Raw genomic sequence first — 26,330 nt, 5'->3', positions numbered from 1 at the left:
AGATCCTTACACAGGTTCTGACAAAGTCACCTATTAGCTCAAAACTAAGCAAAACTCGGGGGCCTTTTTAGACTTGCCCCTTCATACAAGGCCCCGAAGAGAAGGGTTCAGTCGTAGGCATTCTGCCTACCCCAATAACCTCAGCAACAACTTATCCACATGGAAGCACAATATTTCACAACACTATAGGCCTGGTCACCAAAGATCATGCTAAAGCAAGGAAAAGCAAATCGATGCCACCCTGCTGGAAAAGTGATTCCAGAAAAAAGAAAACAGGACTCACCACTAACACCTGGCTCACACGGCTTCTCCAAAGGAGCCACATGGGTGGATGGTCTCACGTCCCCTACAGGAGAAGGGGGCAGTGCAGACACTATTGTTTTCTGATGCTGCTGCTCCACTGGTATGTTTGGGACAGGATCTAGGAAGACAAAACATGCAGTGAGACCACACACCAGTTTACTCACTCCTTTCGCCTTCCCTCAATTTGCCCTTGTGCCAAGTTCCCACAGCCTCCTACAACTCATTTCATCAGCATCAAGACACTGTGGCAGCTGTGTACTGGACAAGGTGAAAGTACTGCTCCAAAACCTGTGTTAAGGTTTCCCAGCCTCTCGTACCTTGGATGACTGTCTGTTTGAAGAGCTCATCCCGCAGCCGAGGTAAGAAACAGTCAATGCGCTCCCACGTGATCTCCCAGAGATCTGAGTATCCTGTCCGTGAGTCGGCACTGTGGAATATTCCAGCCGTATCCATTACAAGCAGCATGTTCTTCAGAGACTCTGGAATGGCCTCCAGCTATAATCAGAGACAGGACAAAGAATGGACAGATAGCAATGAACCAAAGCTCAAAACAGCCAATGGGCTGCCTTGGAAACTGTGGCCAGGACAAGAAACCATGGAACAAAATGGTTTGGAAAGGAATAAAAACTTAAAAAAACCCCCAAAACCCACACCAAATCGAAACACCTTTCAAGTTTAGAAGGTTAAAACTCAATGAATGGTTGTCCAAAGGACTGCATCCAGCACCTTACCAGTAAGTCACTGGAGCCAGCATGCATGTATTTGTCCATAAAATCCAGGATTGTGAGCCACAGGGCAGCAAAGGTGGTCAGTGAGAGCAGTGGGGAGAGATGCTGTAGGAATACCTGGGAGAAAACACAACTACTGTCAACAAGCAGTATAGGGGCTGCCGCTCACTGGCAAGCCAGTCTCACAAATCTGGATTCCCCCTCCTTGTGGCAGGCTGGGAACATGCACAGGACTGGCCTGAGGATGCCACAGGCTTCCAACTCTTCTGAGCTGTGTATGTGAAGGAGTGGATCTTGTCTCTTTTGTGGAAGGCCACTGTAGTCTGCATCAACATGTCTTCTAGCCCTTCCAGACCTCAGCCTCAGGTCACAACTATGGGCTTGTGACATGCATCATTTCACCTCAAGAATAGGCTGTCTTCAACTAATGTTGAGTAAAATCCTTCTCTCTCTCTATCATAAAGTCACAAACCTCTTCCTGACAACTTTTCCAAGGACTAGAATCATGGAGACACTTCTGGAAAGAAGGCACGTCCCAGCAGCAGAAGCTGGTGGAGAAGCCCAGCACTGAACAGTCAAACTAGCACCCTGACACCTGTCCAGATCAGAGATGCTGAGAAGCGAACACAGCAAACAGTTTGGTTTTCTTGAGGAACATGGTTTCCTTTAAGATTCCCTAGGCAGCAGAGGTGTGCTCACCTTGGAGAGTAGTGTTGAGGCTCTCATCCTAGTTTCTTCCATCCCACCAACATCAGCTGGGCTGATGTTCTCGAGTAGCTTGGTTAGCAGAGGAAACAGCACCTGTTGGATCCAATACGTGGATATTTTAGAGCTGAAAAATGACTGATGATATTTTAAAAGACAGCCTTACAGAAAGGCACTGGCTTTAGGGACTGGTGGCTTCTAGGCAGAGGACATGGCAGAACCAACGGGATGTGCATGAGTGGATTCAGTTCAATACTCCAAAAGGCCCTGTCAGAAGCCTAAGTAGAGAGGAACTTTTCACAGGACCAGAATAGGGAACATCTTGTCTATTGCAGTGAACAAGCTTCTCAAGAAGACAGTGCTGAAGTAGGACAACCCTCCTGCACACAGCTTCACTCTTCATGACAACACTGCCCTGCTCACATGCCCATGCCAGGCAGGTGGTTACCTTGTTGAAGCAGGACTCCCATTCCAGAGCATCCAGGGCCTGCAGGTCATGTACCAGGAGGGCCCGCTGCAAGTAAGTGAGTGCTTGCATCCGGATCTGGCGTCGGGCATCACAGCACAGCCAGGCAATACCTGCAAGAGAGGGATTCAGGGCAAAGCCCACAGGGAGAGTGTCACATCCCTACTTCCCCTGTCTAGAGTAAAAAGTCCAGTGAAGGTCAAAAACTCTCTGTGGAAAAAAAAGAATTATACTTGTTCCAGGCCAAAGACTGGCAATCTACTACCAGATCCAGAAACAGGCTGGCAGCTAACTCGTCCTAAAGATGTTTTTCCAAATCTGATCCAAATTCTTTTTCAATTACAACAGACCCTAAAAACAACCTATGCCTGCTTTCTGTAGTTAAGGTCTTGGCTCCTCAACTTTCCTGCCATTACTTTGGAAGAGTGTCTGCTCACTGTCATCACCAGGGGATGGCTTTACCCTGTAGCAAAGGACACCAGCAGTTGGACCACAGTGTTCGGGAATCCGCTGTGATTTTCCTGGCTGCTGTCTCCAGGTGTCGCTGCTCCTCTGCCCAGGAGCTATAGATGCCAGCTGCTCGCGTGTGCAAGGTGTGCATGAGGTCCAGGAGCTGCAAGTACACAGCACAGTAAGAAACACACAGGACTTTAAATTTTGAAGCAACTCTGATCTCTGCTGTTCCCCAAACAAGGCTAAAAGGCTCAAGCTACTTGAGCATGCTTTCTGTATACACACAACCATGCACAGTTATAGAGATGGTGTCAGGCCCTGCTGTCTGTGCCCTCCTTAAGCGGTCAAGTGCCAGGTATCTTCAACAAGATTTATGTCAGTTCAGCAGTCACGTCAATCCCATCTTTGAGGAACACCATTCCAGTCCTGTCTAAAGGAAGAACAGGCTCTTTCCTGGCACAGAGCATTAGACTCTCCCAGACAGAGGGATAAACCCAGTGATTCACCTGTGCAGTCCAGAACAACTCTGCAACTTTTTCCCTTGAAAAAAAGGTATGTGAAGCACATGCAAAGTTCCCTTGCCTGTATGGGCACATGACAGCACTTTAGTCAGTTGACTACTGAACTGAGATGCAACATCCTGGCAGTCAGCACGCCTGTGCCTTTATACCTCTGAAGTACCAGCTGGGAGCAATGACTCCCTTAGCCCAGTCCTCTGTACCTGAAATTGCAGAGCCTCAGCCAACAGGGCTTTCACCTTTCCTCAAGCTCAGATCCCCTGTCAGACTCCTTGCTAATCCTACAGGAACCTCATGTCTCCAAATGACCTTAAATCCATCCTACCTACTACAGTGACTCACAGCTTCAGACCTCCTCATTGCTTTTCAGAGGACCTCTCTCTCCATTGCTACTCTGCTTTTGCCAGTACAAATTGCAGCCTTCCTCCTTCACTGCAGAACCACATACTGCCCCCACAGACACCCTCTGCCATCCAGTGCTCACTTATCCAGGATGCAGCCCTCTGTTGCCCCATAAAAAATTCCAGTGATTACCCAGCAGGCCCTAAGAATGGGAAAGGAGAGGAGGAAATCCTTGCTATACTTACGTCCTGACTAACCTGTAAAGACACAGTGTGGTAGCTGGCAGGGATGCTCTCGTCCTCGTCCTCATCACTGTGTGTGTGCGCCTGGTGCTGGCTCAGGACCCGGGATCGCCGTGTGGAGCTGTCTTTTGGCTTTTTTTTTAACCGACTGGATTTACTGTCATACCTGTGGCTCTTCCCCCTCTTCTCCTGGGACTTGTAGCCTAGAATGCAAAAGGCAACAACATTCCGTATACAACAGTCCACTACAAAATGTTCTGCTTTTCAACACACAGGGCAGCCACCTTTTGATATCCCCAGCAAAGGGTCCTGTCCTCTGAAATGACCACTATCTGCTTGAAGGGGACTCAGTGCCCTGCAGGAACAACTTTGCACAAGAGCTGATACTGCTGTCTCCACATCAACTCCAGACCTCCCCTCCATCCCAGGGAGGGGGATAAGAATAAGGTCCCTGCTGCTAGCAGGAGACAGCACACTTTTCTCCTGGTAGACCATTTTCTTTGGGTTGGGGACTCATTTCATGTCAGTATATTTCACACTGCTTGCCAACTGGCCACCCAAGCCGAATCCTGGCTGACGAGTGAAGGGCCATCTTACCCCCATTCAAGCTGGCCTCCACGAAGATACGTATTGTTTTGACACAGAGTTCAAAGTTCTCAGGTGTAACATGGGCAGCATCTCGCACGATGAAGGACAGGGACTCAACACATTTCATGAGAGACTTTGTGTCATGTGGGCCCAAATCCAGCCCCACTGTCAGGCTGTACTGGTTGACGAGAGGTGACGGACCCAGCCTGCTGAGCCCAGCAGTGGATCTGGAGTTGTCGATGTCATCTTTCCCCACCTGCAGGTCACAGCAAGCACGTAAGCAGGAGAGGGTAGCATAACAAGAAGCATCTCATGCTCACACTGAAAGGAACTTTCTTCAGAAGCCAACAGGTAATGTTTCTGTATGGACCATTTCCCTTTCTTCCTCATTTGCCTCAAAGCTTTCCCCTTTCCATCTGTGTCTCTCCCTATCCTGCCTTTACATTATCAGCTCATCTTAGCTCTTTTCTACTGTCTTATTCTTTCTCCCACTACCACACCCTCTGCTCACAACCATGGTAGGAGTAGCCCTCTTTGGTCACCAGAAGCCCACTGGCTACTCACCACTAGCCAGCCACTGTTCATGACGTCCACATCTGTGACCGAGCGATGCATCTTGCCTGGCTTCCCGTGGTCTGTGTACACCTCGGAGTCAGACGTGTAGCCACGGTCCAGGCTCATGTCACTTGGATGGTAGGAGGAGGACACCTCGCTGTCTGATTGAGCACCTTTAAGATAAAAGACATGGGGTTTAGATCAAAGCCAAATCAAGAACTTGGAAGAGCAGCTGTGGATAAGGGAGAAGCAATCCAGATCAGCATCAACCAGGAACCACAAGTGGTTATTAGTATGTTCTACACCTGTCAGATCTACCTGCCCTGACATTTAGGATAACCTTAAATTTCACATGTCCCAAGAGAGAAGTCCTTGCAAGAGACAAATTTAAGTTACTCATATGTTATTTAGAAGTAAAAACTTGTTCTCTCCATTGTTCAACACCATCTAGAAATTCATCAGCAGACAGACAGACTTGCTGTGAACAGAGTGCACCACATTTTCAGGAGGTAGAGAACTAATGTTTTGATGTGTAAGGTGCCAAGTCAAGCAGTTTGTTCTATAAGCAAAGACAGAAGCACTAAAAAAAAAAAAAAAAAAACAAAAAAAGGAGAGAGAAAAGAGGAGACAGCTCTGCATTAATCCAGGGGGCAAAGTCCATAAGCATTTTAAAAAATCATGCTTCGTCCATCTGTCTAGCACAAAGCATCAGGACATATCAAAGAAGTTCTAGAAAAGCAAAGAGGAAAAAAAACCCTTCTGGAAAATTCCTTTATTGCTCTTTGTTTTAGAAGTCTGAAGACATCACCCTCAAATATATTGACAACTGGCTAAAGCAAAACTGAACAATTTGCTGAAAAGACCACCTTTCTAACACAGTCAAGAGAACTGAGAAATAGTGCATTGGTCTTGTGGTTCAGGGACTATTAATGCAAATGGATCTGGAAATATAATTTAAAAGAACAACTCATTTTTTGAGAACCTTAAAAAGGGGACAGAAAAGAGTCAGTCCCACAAAAGAAGCAAGTAAGACAGGAACAGCAGCTGAGTTTACGTTACATGCCCAGATAAGAGATTACAGTACCCAAGGCACCAAACCATAACCAGCAGAAAATGCTCCTTGGGTAGAGCAAAGACCTCCTACAGCTGCCAGAACTGATATCAGTTTTCCTCCCACCGCCCCCCAGGGACTAGCACCTGGATTGCTGCTCACTGAGTAGGAAGAGATGGCAGAATAGGGACAGGAACAGACCATGAGGAGTGAACAGCAGGTGCTGGTCTTTAATCTTGCTAATGTAGTTTAATATCAGCTTTGTTTTCTTGCAGTCCCCTTTGCTAATTGAAAAGCTTGAGGAAGCAGCTGCTTATCTGGCAGGCAGGCATCAGATTTCCTAGCAAAAGCTGGCCTGTCTTACCTGTGTCATTATCTGCCCTTGCTGTAACCTGCAGGGCTGCGGGTGGCTTCACCCCAGACCCGATGCACTCCAGGAGGGTGAAGAGCGTGTACCAGTCATCCCCGGAGTGAATGTTGGCAGCATTGGTCTTCAGGAGCTCATGGAGGCCATAGGCAACCTCATGGCTAACTCTGGACAGCACATTTGGCTTCATCATAAGTAGGATACGTAATGAGAGGAGAACCTGGCCAGAGAAGGAGACAAGAATAACACACCCAATCACTTATACTCCATTCTCTAGCAGTGTACTCCTTCATCTAGTAGAGCTAGTTACAACTGCTGTTTGTTGTTACCTGCAGCACGGACAGGTTTATTTTGGGTCCATCCAACAGAAACTGGTTTCCTGTGTCACAAGGTATAGCCACAAAACCCCAGTAAGTGCCTTTCAAAAATCCCTTACCTGTGCACTGATCTCCTCTCGACGGAGCAGTCGAATGGCCAGCCTCAGCAGCCCCACCACTGCCCTCTCCACCAAGAAGCAGAACTCCATTGCATGGATACAGAGGTGATAAAGGTGGTCTCGGACAGTTTGCCAGACACAGGTCACACGGTCCCTAGCCACAACAAGGAGGAGAGGAAGGATAGAATGAAAGGACATGAGACGAGCAGGATCCATCAACCTCTCCCACAATGCCAGACAATCCACCATTTCTTAACTTCAATGAAAAATTCCAGTTGGGAGGTACAAGAACAGACACATAGAAACAACAAAATGATCAAACTTCTTACTCATTACTTGCAAAGCAATCAGGTGGGAGAATTCTCCCTCTGGAGTTTAGTTTATATTCTCCAGATTTCAGGACATCAAGCACTAATTCATGAGCTAATAGCCTTTCTGTTTGCACATGCTACAGTGGAATTGTTAAGCCCTGAAATTATAGCCACATGCTGCTTCAGCTGGTGAATCACAGACATAAGGAATGCATTCCCTGGACCCAGGCAGCAGCTGCAGTAAAGCAGGGACATTACAGTGAATGTGCATTTATTTCAAGGTCATACCTATTCTCTAGAACAATCCGCAGAAGCATCTCCAAGCAGAAGGCTGCATCTTCTTCATCATATGTCTCCTCATCAGGAGTCACAGAGATTAGAGCCTGGAACAGCCATGGTATTTTTATGAATCACAAGCTCCCAAAAATGAGAAACCAACAGAATGCTTTGAGTCTGGCCAAAACTGTACTCCACTGCCTAGTGAGGGCATGCATAGTCAAAGGCAATGGATAAAGGTCGAGCTAAATCTATGGGAAAAATAATTTTTTTTTATTATGCAAAATGCAATATGAACTTAAAAGATGTTAAACTCTGACAAAGTGTCTCAGATGAAGAGGAACTGATATCCAGCAGCTTCTTGCTAATAAATACGTGAAGTACAGAAAAAGCAGGCATACTGAAGAATGACTACAAATACTGGAGTTAGTGTTCTCAAGGCATCGGCTTGTATATGAAGGGAGAATTCCTGACAATCAGAGTAGGAGCACAGTGTTCCCCCAGAACTGAGATGACACTCCTCCAGGGAGATGGGCTTCTCTAGCCCAAAGGCTAATGTGTCCAGCCTTGTATATCCGACAGCAGGCAGGTACCATACTATTTAGGGACACACTGTCAAATATTTCTGTAGAGCTCTTGCCTCTAGAGTGGCCTTTTAGAATTCTCTCATTAGGTACACAGCACACCTGAAAATCTTTAAGCTCTGGCACAGAACTACAAATACTTGCCAAGAGTTCTCAAGGCTCTTAGAATGCATTCCACAATTTAATGTTTTCTTCTACTGCCAGAGCAATTTGTCTGTCTGTCTGCCAGCACAGAAGTTACTTTTAACAGGTGAACTAAAGACTAGTTCCACATCCCAAACAATTCCAAGACCTCCTCTGAGGACAGAGCTGTTAAGTGAGTACACAGCACATATCCACTATCATGCATAGCATATTTGTTCCACTACCATCCAGTCCCTTGCCCAATATCTCTCTCACCTTCATGAGCTCCTGGAGGGATTCAAGTTGGAGAAATTTGCTTTCTGTGATCAACTTCTCAGGATCACATTGCTGCAAAATACAGAAAAGACAACTGTGCATCTGGGGGTTGTGGAAGGCACACAAACAGATCTTCCAGAAACACAACGTGTTCACAGGAAAGACACAGATGTTATTACCTGGAGGAAAACTCCTTCCAACTAGTTCAGTCTTTAACATAAATTATTTTTAACAGGCCTGATCTATGCTAGACAGATTTTACCAGATGACTCCTCTGGCCACACAGTGGTCAAACCCCAGGTTCAGATTTTGTTGGCACCATATACCTTTACACTGTCTTGGAAAAGATTAGTTGTTTGAGAATTCATTAACTTGTCTTTAAATACAGGACTGTGATGCCCAGGGCAGATCCCAGCCTGAGGAATTTTTTGATGTGTTTTGATGTGTTAGTACCTTCATGCACAGCAGCACAAAAGACCATTTAGCTGTCCACCCAGATATGCTCCTCTGTAGATTCTTTTAGTTCTAAAGTCTCCTGTTAGCTTCAATAATGCCAAGCAGCATGCATATTTATGCTTCTGTTGCCTGTTACCTACATAGTATTGTCACCAAGAAAAAAACCCAGATTCTTCTACAGCCTATAGGTTACCTTTATGCATTCCAAAGCTGCTCGCTTTGCCTCCTGTGTTTCCGTAGATGGCCCTCTCATACCAGATTGCTCTGTTCCACTGAGGGTGAGCCAACTAACAAAACTCAGTACTGTTGATTCACCACTGCAAATCAGAAGACACCAGCATCAGTAAGAAAACAAGAAATCATGTTATTTTCCAGTCTTGGTACAAAAAAAGACTGCCTGGGACATCTACGCCACTCACCGGCTGGATGGTGTCTCCTCACGCTGAAGACAGATTTTGCCATTAGGATCCACAAAGTCTTCAACCTGGAACACAGACCAGGACATGCATATGACCTCCCCAACCCCATTATATTTCTCTAAGTGATGAAACACAACACCAAACAGCCCATATGTGTGCAGTCAAACCCAGCTCTTCACCCCACTAATCCTGTCAATAAAGTGCCACTCTGGTAACGCCAGTGCAGGGCTCTAGCACTTCATGCCTATAAGCATGTCCTTCTTCTGCACAACATTCAAAATCTGTTCAAGTAAAAGAAATGCTGGAATTCGTCAAATCTAACAAGAAATAAAATGAGAAAAAAAGAAACAAGCTACAAAAGAAGCTGCACCCAACTTGAGCACTATACCCTTCACAGGCTTCCAAGTTCTGTACATACTTTACCAAAGCCAGGCCTTCGCAAGAGAGCTCTCCTACTTTTGGAACTGGCTCTATGAAAAGCCAGCTTCCCACTCTCCTAACTCTTCAGTTATCCACCAGCCAGCTAATTATTACCTCCACCATGGCCTTGGGCAGCAGCTCTGCTCGGAAAAGCTGTAGCATGGCCTCCATGATGTTTTTCCAGCCCTCTCGCAGAATGTCACCATGGCGATGGGCCAAGTGAAACACTGTCTTTGCTGCAATATGGGCCTTGGGATTACTTCCAAAAACAGTGGGCAGGTTCTCAATAGACTGCAGGAAAGAAGAGGCGGTGGCAATCAGTCAGAAAGAGATGTTTTCTTTTCAACAGAAATTAGGGCAGATGCTTCAGAACTGGTTATGGGAAAGATAACAATTCTCTGTATGATGCTTGGATAACTCCTCAGCTCACATTCACTTTGCACAAAAACAAGGACAAGGTAGCTTATCTGCTACAAGTGTAATCACTGCACAACCTAGATATAAACTCCCCAAGAATGACAACTCAGAACATTTTGAAAGTGCTTGCTGAGAACCCACTAATTTATCCTGCTACAGGAACTCAGCTCAGGATCAAAGCCTTCTACAAAAAGTACCCCATCTCCTCTGGAAGCAGCAATTACTCTGCTGTGCTGTTAGAGAAGGAAACTCCAGCCAAAACCACTACTGACTTGCAAAATTACTCCTACCACTACCTAACAGCAAGACTCAAAGTAATTCAGTCCTAACGTGGAGTCTCTGCCAATGACTGCTGGATCTCAAATCCTCATAATCTGTTCAACGCACTCACAGCTTTTCCAAATACAAAAAGCCAGATAAGTCATTGAAACCAACCAAGCATACACTGCAAAAGCAAGGAAAAAACCAGCAACCATGTCAGCTAATATCAAACAGTGTAACATGCTCCGTGATTCTGCAGTTACTTAAAATCATTGCAATCTTCCTTTTGAGAAGAGATGGGCTTTGCCATTCTCTTGTTTATGTGGACAAAATCTATACTTATCTCCTCACCAAGAATGGAAGAGAAAACAAGGAACTGAAGGAGTTAGTTTTTCTGAACTTCTGAGAAGATCTGAGATAGGATACACTATCTCTTGCTTCAGCCAAACTGATGGAAAAACTGTTATCAAAACAGTTGTTTTAGAAGCAAACTCCATAAGAAGTGCCAATCTGAAATCTGGCAGAAATGCAACAACACTTTGGGTTTTTTCCATTGTTGCTATGGGGAAACTACATGAATACATGTATCTCTGAAGTGTAAGTGCAAACAGCAATTTGCCTGATTTTGCACTGTGGCAAGAAGCCACATTACTGAAAACCACACACACAGGTTTTGCTACTACTTACATACTGAGTCAGTATGAGTCTTAATTATGGATCATGAAGTGGGGCACTCATTCTTCCTAATAGTTTAAAGACCTTCCATGTTCCTTTCCATTTCCCTTCTTTCAAAGTGGCCATGTGTCGTAATACGACACGAAAAGACGACACGGACACTGCTGCTCTCCAGGTGAACAAAAAAGAGGGACCTTTATTTTCTGACTCCAACATTTATAGTTTTCTAAAAGTGACAGTGGATTGGAGGGTGACAGTGCCACCTCTCCAATGACACTGGACAGACCAAGAGTCCATCAAGTCTCTCCTCCTCCATGAAAGAATGCAAAACATAAGTTGTTTACAGAACTGTGTGTGAGAAAGTTTGTGACAAGAATGCAAACATCAGAAGGCTTAGCAAGGTCTTAGAAAATCAGGGTGACATCCATGCATAGCAATTGCAGTGCATGGAGAGGATGCCTGCTTTGACTCTTCAGTCCTCCAGACTCTTAAATATTTGTTCAGTTATCCTATTCCACTACTGTCTCCAAACCTTACAGGAATTTAGCACAGCAGAAAGTTATCAATGTACTTTGAATCTGGCTAAAGATAAGAACTCAGCCTTCTTCAAATCCAGAAGTCCCTGACTCTGTGTCATCACATGCTTACTCGATTAACTCAGACCTCGGACTGCTCCAGATTCCAGTCTCTCAACTAGATGGGATGCAGCTGGCAATAGCTGGTGCATGTGAGGGCTTAGTCTAGTCTAGTTGCTTCTGCTGTGTAAATCTGTGTCAAACTGTTTCATGGCAGACATTCTTCTGCTTGTGTTACCTATTGGAAGTCTCAAGGTCTGGTGTGCCTGAGGATGATCAAATACTGCATTTTTACTGTTGTGAGCTGTGGAGGAAGAGGGAATCTAAAGCAAGCCCTCTGCTTGGGATTTGTCTTTTAAAAAATTCACCTGTCTTGGCCTTTTTACTCCAATGCTTTCAGTCTTGAATTATCTAGTTTCCCTTTCCTATATGTGTGGCAGTTCTATTCTGCTCACTGTGGGTCTTGTACTGGTTCTGAAAGCAATACTGTGAGATCCTTTGGGAGTTCTGACCCTTTACAGGAATTGCTGTCAACTACTCCTTAGTACACAGCATCGTCAGCCACACACTGTCTATTAAACACTTTGAGGAAAAACAGGTGGATGCTGTAACACACAAATATATTAGAGCAATAAAGCTTATACTAACCACAGCACCTTGAATTTATTCTCACGGTACACCCTAAAAGAAGAGTCTTCAGGGCTTGCAAAATGTGGGGCTAGCAGCTGATATTATTACCAGAGTCCACACCCCAGCTGACAATTCAAAGCATTTGTTTTTCTAAGCCCTTTATGCTTATGCTGTGCATCTACATAGCTCCTACACTTTGGAAGTACATCTCACAAAACAGTCCCCCCTGGCACTGCACAAACCCTGTAATTGAATAGTCAATATCTGAAATGTATGAACTTGCTTGGGATCACAGGGAGATCTAAGTCTCTTCAGATCAAATAGGTGAATAAACAATTCTACATCAAGGCATTCTGCTCTGCACAGACTGATACTTGTGAGTCAAAGAAAATTTGCATATTTGAACCTGTCCTATGGAAGTCCCACTTCACTACACATTTCCCATTACTTCCTCCAGAAAACTCTGGGCAGGGGCTGATAGATACCTACAGATACAATAACTAAAATAAGCAAATTTTGCTGCTTAACAGAGGAAGAGAGCTCCAGTGTAGTTGAAGTCATGCTTTTTTCCCCCTTTGCAAACTTACCTCACTGCTGAGAGCTGTAAACTTGCAGAGAGAAATTATGAGATTGTCAAACACATCACTAAGGCCATAATGAGCAGAAATCATTGCACATTTCCTGTGAAAAAAAAAGAAAACAGAAAATAATGCACTAAGTCAGCACAGACAAGTCTGTCTAAAGGACAGCAAATCTGAGACCCTCTCTGCTGACATTTTAGACCTTCCTCTCCACCCATTCATAATGAATGCTTATGCATAAAAGTCTACTATTATTGCTTAAATAAGTTCAATCCTTATCCATAGATACTGATATTTGTCTACGCTGATGCAAGAATCAATTTAAAGTGAGTCTAAACAGATAGACCACTTGCACCTGAGCATTCTATCCAACCTCCTGTCCTAACATAGAGAGTTGCTGAGATTGATGGTAGTGTTCAAGTGCAGTTTCCAAGATATCATGCTACAGCATGTATTGACAAAGCATTAAAACTATGCTCAAAATGTCCTTTGGTCTGATCTAAGCATGACCAAAGATCATTCCAATAGAGTTGCTCACAGATGGCAAGTTTTTGAGTACTGGTCATCTTGGAAGGAAAAAAATTTCCCACATCCCATTCAGCCACAGCTACAGGATCATACACATGAAAGGTTTTTTTCCTAAACGGAGATTGTGTCAGCATCACTGTGCCAGTTGAGTGACTTCTCCCCCTCACTTCTAAAAAGCCTAGGTGTGTCAGTAGGTCCTTTAAATGTAACCAGGTTGGAATTTAAAAATATGTACCCTGGGCACTTTAATTTATTACAACACAGCAGTCAAGCTAAACAGTGACTGGCAAGCCAGAGAGGCCAAGATGGGATGAACTGACACAAATGACAGAACACTAGAGGATCGTAGGTCATAAAAAAGTACTTTTCAACTGCTAGGAAAAGCAACATTTGATATTCACTGTGATGTATCTCCAGCAGATAAACAGGAGCCAATGGTCCCACTTTTACTCTTCTGGGTCTTTATGAAGGTAAGAGTCACCTGAAACCAGAGATAGCCTTCTGGATTATTGTTTCCTCTAAGCTCTTGTCAAAAACATAAGAAAGTGCTGCAATGGTGGGCCCCCATGTCATGGTGAAGAGGTCATGGTCATAGCTTCCAGGAGGCACGTGGAGAAATATTCCCTCATCAGTGGCACCACGATGCAGCAGGACATTCCAGATATAGTTTTCCTTCACCAGACCCGTCTGCTCTTCTGGCATCACTATCTCATCATTTCTACAAGGGAGGAAAGCAGAAAGATTGAATTTTTCATTCTGAGCCAAACCTAACATTTACACAGCGTCTTTCATTACGTAGTCCCAGAGCTAAGCAATACCTATTCTGGAATGATTTTGCCAGCCCCTGAAACATTCTGTTTTCCTAGACCTCCCTGCTTCGCCTGCCCTTCTTAGATATCCTGAATATAAAGCCTAGGGGTTCTCAGAATCACACAGCAGCAACCGTGCAAGGTCAGTACTGAAGAAGCAGGTATCTACTGCTGCAAGTGCAAAACACACCACACACTGCCATGAAATGATGGGAAATTCTGGACAGCACACTGGCAAAGCTTCACCCTCCATCCAACTCTCACCCTGTTAAGAGTGCTCTCTTCCTATCATTATTCCCAGTTAAAATGAAATAGTTACATTGCTGCAGTCACTAGTAGGCAAGAGTATCTTTGCATAAGAATAGTGGAAATACTCATATCATGCCAAAAATCAAATATTAGAAAGGAAAGTAGTATAAAATTAAAAATAAAACAAGAAACCAAAAGTATGATGGGGGATTTATAACCAGGGTACCACAGCTCCTTACACTAACTTGGATGAAGCTATGCAGTAATAAAACAATTATGATTAATGCCAAATACTGCTTGCAATCCTAGACTAAAAAAGATAAAGCCTAAATACATACTCTCTAGACTTGGTTATCAATGCACAAGAGAAAATCCTCTGCAAATGACCAACTAAGTGAACAAGAGCCTCAAAGCCACTAAGAATAGCAGATTACAGCCAATCTGAAGAGTTCTTTCTGCAACAATCAAAAAATAACATACTTCAATTGCCAAAGAGGCAATTTTCATGTGCTAACCACAACTAAAGAAACTGCTCCTGATTTATGCATAAGAAATAAGCTCTTCTCAGCTTCAGGTGCTGGCATATTTTGACAAGAGCTGTTATTACTGGGATAATATAGAGAAGTAAGTTTGCAGTAAACAGTGCATTATTTCTAAAATTTCATATATGATTGAAATTATCAGAAGTAAGTGAATGAGTTGACTTGGAAGGTTTCAGGAAATGAAAATGTGGTCAAAAGTGAAATGCTATAACCCTGAAGAGATCACCCACTACTTCATACAGATGGCAGTGTTATTTTTTCCCCCTAATAATACAAATAAATAGTTCTTCAATCTCAACTATGACACTGAGGCAATCTATCTGAGATGGAGCAATACTGAAATGATACATCAACTATTCCAACCATAGAACATACTGGAAAAGCTGAAATACCTGGTGAAGGGGGGATAAAGGGAAATAGACTGGGGTAGAGACACTGGGTAATAAACATACGTGTATACACTCAGTGTACTATTCAAAACATTAAAAACATCCTCAGGGGAGAGAGGCCAATCAAAATTAGAGCTCTGTTTGAAAGGTAGAGCTACATCTTTAAGAACTTCCAGATATTCAGTAGAGGCATCACCCCACCTTCCTGGAGAAGGCTCAAAAGGGAGGGTCAGCCCAATCACACTGCCCTGCTTCCAGCATCAGCTACTGCCTGCCACTGCAGATGGAAATCTGCTGAGACTCAGTCACATCCTGTCTCCTCAGAGATGTAATCATCTCAGCTTCAAATTGGCTGGGCCTGGATTTATCAATTTACTGATTTTTGAGCTATTATTAAAGCTTCCCACTCAAAGCTAGCTTGTGCACTAAAGGGCCTCAGCCACCAGGAACTCTCCTCAAATATTGCTCTGTGAGCCACGAGCTTCAGTGGTAGCAGAAGAGGCTGGTGCAGACAGCGATGATATCATCTCTTGAACCACATAAAAAAGTTCTAAAAAACTCTAAAGGCCTTTTCTGGAGAACAGAGCCTTCTCAGACACAGCATTTCAGATGTGCTGGCCTTGCTCAGCCATTATTTCCCATATTCATAGAAGCAACATATTTTTAAAATATATTTTAAGATCTGGATTAAACTACCGTGGCAAAAATCCAAGATACAAATCCATGTGTAATTGCTGTGACAGGCTTGTTTACCACAACCACACACAGAGCTGGAATTTGGTCTGTGGCAAACAGGCACATGACTGGTGAGTCTCTATCCATACTCTCCAGGTATCTCACTGACCAAACAACTCTGCTTAGCTCTCTGAATACATGGAGATGGACAGGCTGAGTCTTACTTGATGGCATGATACATGTCTTCCAGGATGTCCTGTTCAAAGTCTTTGCCTCCATTCACACCTTTCAGGTTCTTCCGAAACTCCTGAAAAAAATTACCATTATTAATTCCTGGTATCTCCAACTTTAACTGTTTGGCTAGGATCAGTACTCCACTTGTTTTTCACAGGGCCAAAAGGAGACTTTCCTGCATTCTTCAACATGCAGACTCAAAATTCAAAGGTATATGCTATTCTCAGTGGGAGCAGTGTGCAGCATCTGCTGCCTGTGCTCCTAAGGAACGAGCAGAGACACAACACATGCTGAGGCTGGACATCAGAATGGCAGGCCTGTACCACTGCACTGACACTCACATGACTTGGACCCTGTAGACACCCACAGCAATAGAACAATCTTCTTTGTGTTACTATGTCTGAGGATACAGATTGCTCACAGACACAAGCCTCTTGAAGAATTTGCTAAGTTTTCTGGAAAGCTCCTGTTTCTTCAGGCTGTCTCTTGCCTACAGCTGCTCTCTCAAATTGTACTCAGCTGTGGTGCTGCACTCCAGCTCACTGTGTACATGAGTGAAGAAGGCCAACGAAAAGAGACAATGCCACTGAGATAAAAAGAGGTACTACACTGTTTTCAAAACCAGAGGAGACAGATGCCTGCACTGGCAACACCCACCTCCAGAGTCATTGGGACATTCTGCTTGCGGACATTGTGGTTGTGCTGATCAGTGTTCAGCATAATAACTGCATAGGCCAGGGCAAAGCAGGCATCACTATTAGCAAACGGAGACCCATTTGATTTCTGAAAGGCAAATATATGCACAAATTAATCCTACAGGAACAGTGATAGCAGTGACTAAAACAGCCATTTTCCTAACCACGGTACTGAATCATCTCTGGGACAAATAAAAATCCCAGGTTCTGGCTCCAGCTTCTAAAAAGCAGCCCAGGAATCTATTTACCACTGCCAGCTCCTGCAAAACAACAGCTGCTGCTTGCAGAGCAGTTATACAGGCCATTTGATCTGACATGTCCACCATGGCAAGCAGATGGACAAGAAAGAAGGTAGTTTTGAGCTTTCTGCCACCAAGTACACACCCTCCAATGTTCTGTGAAGGCTTCTAACAGTCTCTGAATTACAGGTGCCTCTCCTGGTAATCTAAAGGCCTCTAGATAAAGTCGTAAAGCTTCATCCAGCCTTAAACCTTGGAAGCTGAAAGTCCTGCAAAAACAATGAAATGCAATGAGAAGCTGAAACAGGATGGGAAAGGTAGGATAAACGTAATAACTACAATCTTGTTTGCTTAGACAGTAGAGAGGAGGGTGAGAAGAAAAGAAATATACCATGAACAGCCAAAAACAATAAAGGAGAGTAAACAATCTTACAAGTGATTATGTATGTAATTTTCTTTCCAGTCTTCATGGAAACTGGCCCAGCTGAAAGGCATTTGAATATCATACTTATATATATTTAAGGTGTTACCATATGCAAGAGATGCACAGAATTAAGGCATGGCAGTACACAGAGAACCAAGTAATAGAAATCCAATGCCTCCAAGAACTACTATTCTACTGCTTTTTTAATTACTAAACTCTTAACTTTCACTGTTTCTTGACTGAAGAGATTCAGAAGCATACTCACCCAACAAAGCTTTCCAGCAAGTCTATGTTCTTACGGTCACTCACAAATTCCCCAATCATCTTTTTGTCCAGGCGAGGATTTTCCCGTAACCACCTGGCCACTTCATTGTTGTCAATGGGGGTGGCAAGAAGGTTTTTCTCCTGCAGAAACTGTATTCCTTTCTTTGGTTTTTGGTTGAACTGCTCTGTGCCAGTTATCAGGAGCTGCAGGAGACATTCTGATAATTACAGTTTGAAGTATTTCTTATTTTAGATTTTTCTTGGCATTTGAACCAAAAACGAAGCAGAAGAAAGATCAGCCTTAGCACAATCAAGTTTACTGTACTGTGTAATCCAGGAAAAAGGCTAATGAAGGACAGAAAACCTGCATTCATCACGAGGTTTTACCATCAAATAGTACTGGACAGAGTAAGCTTGAGCTGCCATCTCTGTCTAACTAAGCAATAAACTCTGCTACTTCAAATGCCTCACCTGCTCTCATTTGTAAACACAGCAGATAAACGCCAGACATGTGGCAAGATAGCCCTACCCAGTTACAACAGCAGCTCTATTGTCCTCTCCTGTCCCTTTGGCTCCAGGTTCTCATAACTGCCTCACCATTAGGAGACAGGCAGCAAGAATCCTCAGCACTTATTCAACACGTGTAAGAGATGGTCCCAGGAACATCTGGTATTCCAGCCTGACGAGGTTATTTGGTTCTGAAAGGAAGTCACCTAATCTGCCCTCCTAGGAAACTAGACTGTACCATAGTCACTGTGTAATAAAACAACTAAGAAAGGGTTAACTGAATGCTCCTGGTGGGGTTCAGGAAAACCAAAAGCACAAACAATGGTATGAACTTTACTAAGGAACCAGAATAAATGTCAGTTCCCTGTTAGCTCCTATCACGATCAGACTGCCAGCAATGACCTAGTGAACTAAATTCGTGACCATCATGATTACTAACTCCCCTGGGTTTCTCAGTACCTCAGAAGCCACCAACCTCTGGTCTCTGCTTCCCCTGCCTGTGTGAGCATCCTCAAAACGGCAATGAAACACAGACCCTGAAACAGCATGGAGTGCACAAAGACCCAGTGAGGCCATAATGAAAGAATAACCATGCACTGCCCTGGTCTAAGAGGCCTGAAGGGACTGTATAACACTGGCAGCATTTCTATTCAACTGTAAATCCTGAAACCCAAGACCAAGGATACTCTATGGACTGGCTGAGTCCACAGACTTCCTAAAACCACTTGAAAGGCGGCTGGACTGCTGTCAGTTTGCAGTGCATTTACAATCATATCAGCCTTGTGCTTCTGAGCTTCTGGTCACCACCTTTGGAAACAAAGGAAACTTTCTGTTTGATTCACAATTTGTTTTCTGCTTTTATTTAGCTTTTTTCATCCTTCCAACTGTGGAAATGTTTAGTACTTCAGAGGTTAAAGGAGGTAGAACATGCTGGTGCCAGATCAGCATCAACATAATTAAAGCTGAGTGTTTGGTGTGCCCTGTTTATGTGCTTGGGATGAAACCACTAGGAGATTTAGAGTCAGAGAACAATTTTCCCTAGGATAACTCAGAGATTTATGAACATCTTCCTGTCCCCTACTCTTGATTTCTTCTAAACTTGTTTTCCAGCAGAGCAAAGCCAGAGTATTACCAAAGATTTTCAGTTAGAGCAGAGGAAGCACTATGCAAGCTCTCTTCTCAACAATGGACTTTCACAGAGTCCATCAAGCAGTTGCTATGAAAGCAAGATTTAAGGTAAAATTTGGTGGTTCCTTTGAATACTGAGCTGATGGTCACTTCCCCCCACTGTCCTTGTGGCTGGGGAAGCCAGTTACCATTACCCCACTGCAGCACTGTGCTCCAGGTAAAGAAAAAGTTTTCCAAGTACTGCAGTAAACTTCCTAGAGAGAAACCAATGCTTTAAATTACACTCAGATCCAGCGACTGCCAGAGTGGATCACAAAGCACAGATTAGTATGGCAGCAGAAGACAGAGATGTATTTCTTCTATTTCTGATTAAGCAAGTTTAATCAAATATGACCATCAATCCCTTATAAAAATGTAAAATAAAACCACCTATGCTGGAGAGAGAAGCCAGAAGCCTTTTCGTCAGATACAAATAGAAAACCCTTTCTCTTTTACCACCAGTGAATCCTTCAAAGACATTAATTTCTTTTCTACTATCTCATCTCCTTACCCACAACTAGTATGGCCACTCAGGTTTCATTCAGAACATGCATTATTTTCATGTTGAAATTTAGTAATCTCTCACACCTGAAATGAACCTACCTCATGCATATGTTGTGCAAAGAGAACAAAGTATGTACAAAGAACATATGTGAATGAAAAAAAATCTCATGAAACGCACAACAAAAAAACCTGAATAGTCCCATGTAGCCCCTGGAGACTTAAGATATATTCATCCACTGTCTCTGGAGGTGAAAGAGCAGGCCAGTACCAGGAATTTGACACAGAACAGCAAATAAACACTAAGCCATTAGCATGGAGTACCTTTATCAACACTAGGCCTATACCAGACCCACTCAGGGAATGGAAAAGTTGTATAAAGTTTAGACTATAACTTGGACTAACGAGATTCAAGGAAACAGACTCTGAAAACAAAGAATGGCATTACCACAATCAAAACAATCTTTTTTGTCATCCTTATGACAAAGCAAGCATAGGAATTACCAAATCAGAATAGCAGACCAGTTAATTTCTACTGCAGGCCTCTTGGCACGCTCCCCCTTTACATCTTTGATAAGAGTAGTGAAGCTGCCCTTTTTGATCAAAGTACCTGATTATCTCCATATAATAAAAACTAAATCCAGAGACTTTCTCACCTAGAAATCCGATAGACCTAGCTTACAAACTGTCCCACAAAATTTCCCCAACACCTCCTGCAACCTTCAGCACAACTAAACCAGAACAGGTAATAATCACTGCTGTCTCTACAGTGTAGCAGGATTTTCAGTGGCTGACTCTTTAATTTTGATCAGCAGAACTCAAAATTTCTGAGGTATGACCAGTCATGCAAAGCCCACATGGGATGGGGAATGAGAACACCCAAAGATCCACCTGTAATATATTTCAAACCATACCTTTTTTTTGTTCTTAATCTGCATAAGTTCCTGAGGACTTGGAAGGATACAAGAAAATCGAGTAGGTTTCCTGGGAATACTCTTCTCAGCTAGAATGACAAAGCATCACTACAGTCAAATCTATCCCCAGAGTAGCACTCAGGCATGAGAGTGTCCCATAATAACTTTCAGTCATGGAGTCTTTGCTGCAATATGTTGTCCTGCAAACGGCAGTCACACTTCAATTTAATTACTACATTCCTCCCACCCACATTTTCTTCAGCGTAATTGCATAGTAGCTTCTTGCCCCAGACAATTTCACACAGCCACAATATTTAATTTTCTGGCTATTTTGGCTACCTACATTACTGATTCCCTGGAGAGCCCCTAACTTCCTTCAAAACTCTAAGCACTGCTATGAATTCACACACTTCTGACCCAAAGTGACCCATCAGATCTAATGCCTCCCAGAAGACATGCAACACCTAGTAGGCATAAACAGCACACATACAATAAGCATACATTCACCATGTACCTCCTTCCAATTTTGAAGGCAATAGCTACAATGGGCCACACTATAGCAGGACCTGTCAGCAAATGTCAGGACCATTCTTAGGATATTGACACCCAGGGTACTGCCAAGGCTATTACCTGCTTCACTTCCTCCTTCCAGCTCCATGCAGCTCTCCTTCATCTGGTCAGCCATGAGGCACCCGCTGGTGGGAGGACATGCCCCAGCTGGCTCTGAGACTGCACTGGAAGGTTTTCCCTCACTGAATACTCTCTCAATATCTGTAGAAGTTAAAACAAACAAACAAGCAAACAAACAAAACCACAAAAAAATCCCAAACCAAACACCCACATAGAAACAAACTCATAAGCCATGAAAAAAAGCTATCAACAGAGAAATAGTGAACTGATCACTCTAAATTGAACATGTGCTTATTCAAAGGAAGGCATCTTCTAGTAACCATGACTTTGCAGTATCCTCAGTATTTTGTCTACATGAATTCCACGGCACACCCTCATTCTGTTGTGATTGCCAGTCTTGACATGGCCTTTACATAAAGCTTCATGAGAGACAAATATTAATATCTGCAAATTTTATAAAGAGCAAGGCAATTAACACCAGTGTGTAGTTATAAAATGTGCAACGGGAAGATGAAAACATGTATTTAAGGAGTTTACCATGCCAGCAACCAAAATGAGATTTCCAAGTTTAGTACAAGACTAAGCTTAATATTAAGATATCAAAGAAAGGGTTCTTACTATTGCTTGTTTCTTTGGTGCTGTTGATGGTTTCTGGGCTGGGTTTGACAACTTCCTTCTCTTGTTGATGTATGTTACTCAGCACTTTGGCCTGGCAATGTGCCTCAGTGCTATCTATCACTGTCAGCAATGCTTCCAGAGACAGCAGATGGACAGTATACAGCTGTCCAGAAACTGGAAAGGCATTCTGGGAAACAACATGTAAGGATTAATCAACTTCCACATCTCTCGCACCATAACAGGGCAAGTAAGTTTTCCTCCACAGCTTGGGGAAGGCAAAAAACTAGAACAGAACACCCTAAGCCTCCTAGCTTGTATTTAATAGTTTATTTGCTCTGATATTATTAAAGCATCATGACTATTCTTTTTCTCTTCTGTTTCCCAATGTTCAGTGGCCTTCCTCATCTCTGCAGCGCACTCACCCCAGACCCTCTGAGCACTCCCACTGTCAAGCTCTGTCCTGAGTCACCGGCTGCCCCCTCCCCGCCCCTGCCCCTGCCCTGGTTCAGCACCTTGGAGAGCAGCTTGGTGAGCTCCTCGAACAGGTTGGCACAGTAGTAGTCGCAGTCGTAGTTAATGTACAGCTCAGTCACAAAACTGGGAATCCTCCACAGCTGAACAATGGCTTCCAAAGCCATCTCCTTCATTTCGTAGGGCATCTTTGGGTTTTCCACAGCTATTATTTCCATCAGCTTCTTGATATACATCTGGCAGAAACACAGGGCAGCTCAGTTTAAGGAAAGAAAAAAAAGCAGGACAGTGAATAGCTTTGAGGACTGCAGAGGGAGCTTCACCTTCCCCCATAACATTCTATCTTTAATGATGGCTCATTCTGAAGGAGGCTGTAAAAAGGTTTCAAACAGTTCTACCTGGATCTACAGTTCTAAAAAAACAGTCTGAAGGCAGGCAGCATAGTACACCAGTCTCCAAGACATTTGATTTTCCAATAGAAAAAGGCCTACACAGCCTACCCATAACACTGAGTCATTATACAAACATAATTTGACACTTAGGCTCTATTTTACTGTCCAGACATACGCATTTAACTGAAGGCCAGTAAACTATTATGAGGCACCCGGTGATATCAAAAAACTCACCTCCAGCTGGAATTTCAGATGCTCTCTCATGCTCTCAAAGAGAAGAAAGCACACCCTGAGGGAGGCTGCATACAGATTGAGCCGTTCAACACTCAGTAGCTGAACAAGGAACAAAAAACATTTAAGAATTACAAAGGCAAGTCATTATGTGCTATGAGTAGCAGTACCAGGGCACCAAAGGCATCACCTGCAACAGCCAAAGCTCCACACACTGCCCCCCATAGCAATGATATGTTAAAAAACAATCCCTTGTTCAACCATCCGGTCCCACTTTTGCTAGTGAGGATGAATATAATTAATTATATTAATTAAAATTAATTGTACTAATAACATTAATTATTACATATAATTATACATTATAATATATATTATAATAATGATTATAACATGGTACTATAATACTATATAATAGTTATATTAATTATTTAATTATATAATTATGTTTATTAATTATATTAATTTAATATATTAATTAAATGTTATTTATATTCATTCTCATCTGTGTGTAGTAACACTTTACCTACTACAACTTGGTTCTTTTGTCAAGTCCACACTTACTGGTGAAGGAACTTGGGACAGGACCTGCCTCTGAGATGACCCCAGTGCAATTAATAGCTTGGTATCCCCCAAAGATTCTGCCTACTGCTAAGCTGGTAACTTGCATCTATAATTACCACAAAAGCAATTATATCAAAACACAGTGTTATCCCACAGCAAGAGTTCATTCAAATCACACTCATCCTTCTGGGCTGTGGTCTGCAGAAAATAGCATGACACCCCTCTGGCTTTGCAACAGCACCATTTGGTGCAATTCAGAACTCTCACTGCAGTGCAGGAGAGAGCTTATTTGCAGACCTGCCAAACCTCATAATACTAAATTTCAATGTGCTCTTTGATGGAGATTCGTGTCTGACTCCCCAGTGCCATGTTCCATGTGAGCATAAGCCAGACTCACTTGAAAGAGGTGCCGGCACAACTCCTCCTTCACGAGTCCCAGGAGGGACTGGCAGTGGGCGATGGGTGCTGACTCCAGGGCGACAGTCAGCAGCTGCAGCCCCATGTGGATCATCACCTCAGAGTTGTGGCGGTCGTGAGGGTTGGTGAGCGAGATGAGAAAGCGGAACAGTTCTCTAATACATGGCAACCCATATGGGACCAGAGCTGCTCCTGAAGAAAAAGAGAGATTAGCAATCTAAATTCGCTTTTTGCAGGTGCCTAGCAAGTGTTAAAATTTTAATTGTTACACACCCACTAAGGAACAGGAGCTTATCAACCTCTTAGCAGGAAGTGAAATAAAACAGTGGAAATGAACAGTGGACTTTAGCAGCATTGCCCACCTCTCACCTTCTTTTTGGGAAGACTGAGTAAAACGTACTCCCCGGGGATTTACATAGTCCATGTCATGAACTGAGGCAGAGTCAGAATGTTCTGCTACAGATGTGCACTCCTCTAGGACCTCAGGGATAGACTCGACAGAAGCTGACTGGACCTTCTCCTCCCTCAGACTTTCATTCTTCATTGAAATGTCATTTGAAAATGAAAGAAGCAAAAGAAGAGTTAAGCACTAGACAAGTGAAAAAAAAAAAGTCTAATTTGTTTGCAGTTAATCTGTAACTATTAAAACAACACAGGTCACTAATGGAAGAGTACCATAAAAACAAAATTTAAGAGAAAAGAGAGCCTCTACATAAGCTGCAACTCTCTTTACCCTCCCACTTACATCAAGTTCTTATCTGCTTTATATAACTCTAGGTTGTGAGACTAAGGACTTTACCTCAAAAATATTTCTATAACCTATCAGTTCTTACTGCCTCTGAGGTGAAAAATTTTGCTTATTTTTTTTAAATGCTACACAACTTAAGCACATTACTTCCGTTTAAGCCTTCCTAGCATTTTTATCATTCAAAATATCTGCAGCTCTGAAAAGTCCCCTGTGGCTCTATGATCCTCTCAGTAGCATTTCTGTTGGGGGGAGAAGCGATCACGCTGGGAGTTGGAATTTTTCTTTGTAAATTACATTCATGTACCTGAAGTTCAGGCTGATTTTGATTTTCAGTGACTTTGGCCTCATTTGAAGGTGTTCCTGCAGTAAGTCCCAAAGAAGTGACTTGGTCCAAATCCGTCAGGTCTTCCTTAGATGTTGTCTGTGAGGACAACTCCAACCCACTGTCTGTAACAGGACTGACTGCTGATGAAACGTTTTCTGAGCTCCCAGAGGAGCTGGGTGAAGGACCATCTATGAAAGCAACTCCGCTTGCTGATGAGAAACAGAAGCAAAATGATTAGTATTGCTCTGTCCCTCAACCACAAATTCATACGTTAAACACAGCAACAAAAAATTCTCTCATTACCACTTCATACTACAAATAATCTCAGCAGCACACTAATGTGAGAACATAGATAAACTAAGATCTCTCTTGCTAGGTATTAATGAATTAAATAGATGAACACTGGAGATACTAGCAGTTCTCCAAATCTAACACAAAAGTTGGAGTCTAACTGACTCAGCAAATTAGGCAACTTATATACTTAGATAAAGAGTGCAGAGGATTTACATAAGAAGGCATCTGAAAAGTCTAAAAGGTGTACTTTACTCTTTAATACAATGACACAACCACTTTAGATACTTGCATCAAGAATTAATCATTCCTTCAGAGTGAGAATTCTGACTTGATTCTAAAGCATGACTGATATCTTTAATTCTTTCTAAACAAATGAAGTTGCCTTAAGATTCAAATGGATCTGAAATATGAGCAGTGAAGAATTTCTACTCATTTCTACTCAAATTTTGTCTCTAAATATGAGACAGTGCTCCAAGAATCTAAGTGTTCCTTACAGAATCACAGAATCAATTAGGTAAGAAAAGACCTCTGTGATCATCGAGTCCAATCTATGACCCAACACCACCATGTCAGCTAGACCATGGCACCGAGTGCCACATCCAGTCTTTCCTTAAACACCTCTAGGAACTGTGACTCCATCACCTCCCTGGGCAATCCATTTCAATGTTTAATCACCCCTTCTGTGAAGAAATTCTTCTTAATGTCCAAGCTAAGCCTCCCCTGGAGCAGCTTAAGACTACGCCGCCTT

At 43.1% G+C, this 26,330-nt stretch overlaps 1 protein-coding gene across 7 annotated transcripts in view; it reads right to left on the bottom strand.

Moving 5' to 3' along the window:
• The window catches only part of GBF1 (golgi brefeldin A resistant guanine nucleotide exchange factor 1), a 99,342-nt gene that overhangs the window by 1,653 nt on the left and 71,359 nt on the right, over nt 1-26,330 (bottom strand). For 4 of the 7 annotated variants that reach the window (XM_038140474.1, XM_038140478.1, XM_038140479.1 and 1 more), the window contains 30 exons: nt 25,268-25,497; nt 24,585-24,753; nt 24,196-24,407; nt 23,241-23,339; nt 22,656-22,850; nt 22,144-22,330; nt 21,526-21,666; nt 20,896-20,984; nt 17,808-18,010; nt 17,264-17,387; nt 16,842-16,967; nt 16,175-16,257; nt 13,768-14,004; nt 12,765-12,858; nt 9,734-9,910; nt 9,200-9,264; nt 8,974-9,097; nt 8,325-8,396; nt 7,354-7,448; nt 6,755-6,908; nt 6,316-6,538; nt 4,910-5,073; nt 4,355-4,601; nt 3,761-3,960; nt 2,665-2,815; nt 2,185-2,315; nt 1,731-1,832; nt 1,035-1,148; nt 621-798; nt 284-421 (listed from right to left, as the gene is read on the bottom strand). In XM_038140474.1, coding sequence (XP_037996402.1) covers nt 284-421; nt 621-798; nt 1,035-1,148; nt 1,731-1,832; nt 2,185-2,315; nt 2,665-2,815; nt 3,761-3,960; nt 4,355-4,601; nt 4,910-5,073; nt 6,316-6,538; nt 6,755-6,908; nt 7,354-7,448; nt 8,325-8,396; nt 8,974-9,097; nt 9,200-9,264; nt 9,734-9,910; nt 12,765-12,858; nt 13,768-14,004; nt 16,175-16,257; nt 16,842-16,967; nt 17,264-17,387; nt 17,808-18,010; nt 20,896-20,984; nt 21,526-21,666; nt 22,144-22,330; nt 22,656-22,850; nt 23,241-23,339; nt 24,196-24,407; nt 24,585-24,753; nt 25,268-25,497 — 4,524 coding nt within the window. The remainder of the gene's footprint in view (nt 1-283; nt 422-620; nt 799-1,034; nt 1,149-1,730; nt 1,833-2,184; nt 2,316-2,664; nt 2,816-3,760; nt 3,961-4,354; nt 4,602-4,909; nt 5,074-6,315; nt 6,539-6,754; nt 6,909-7,353; nt 7,449-8,324; nt 8,397-8,973; nt 9,098-9,199; nt 9,265-9,733; nt 9,911-12,764; nt 12,859-13,767; nt 14,005-16,174; nt 16,258-16,841; nt 16,968-17,263; nt 17,388-17,807; nt 18,011-20,895; nt 20,985-21,525; nt 21,667-22,143; nt 22,331-22,655; nt 22,851-23,240; nt 23,340-24,195; nt 24,408-24,584; nt 24,754-25,267; nt 25,498-26,330) is intronic. The other 3 variants (XM_038140476.1, XM_038140481.1, XM_038140475.1) reach the window with 2 other exon arrangements.

The sequence above is a fragment of the Motacilla alba genome, chromosome 6 (genome assembly GCF_015832195.1).
Source record: "Motacilla alba alba isolate MOTALB_02 chromosome 6, Motacilla_alba_V1.0_pri, whole genome shotgun sequence".
NCBI classification, from domain to species: Eukaryota; Metazoa; Chordata; class Aves; order Passeriformes; family Motacillidae; genus Motacilla; species Motacilla alba.
The sequence above is the reverse complement of the archived record's forward strand: the minus strand, read 5'-3'. Positions and strand labels throughout refer to the sequence as shown.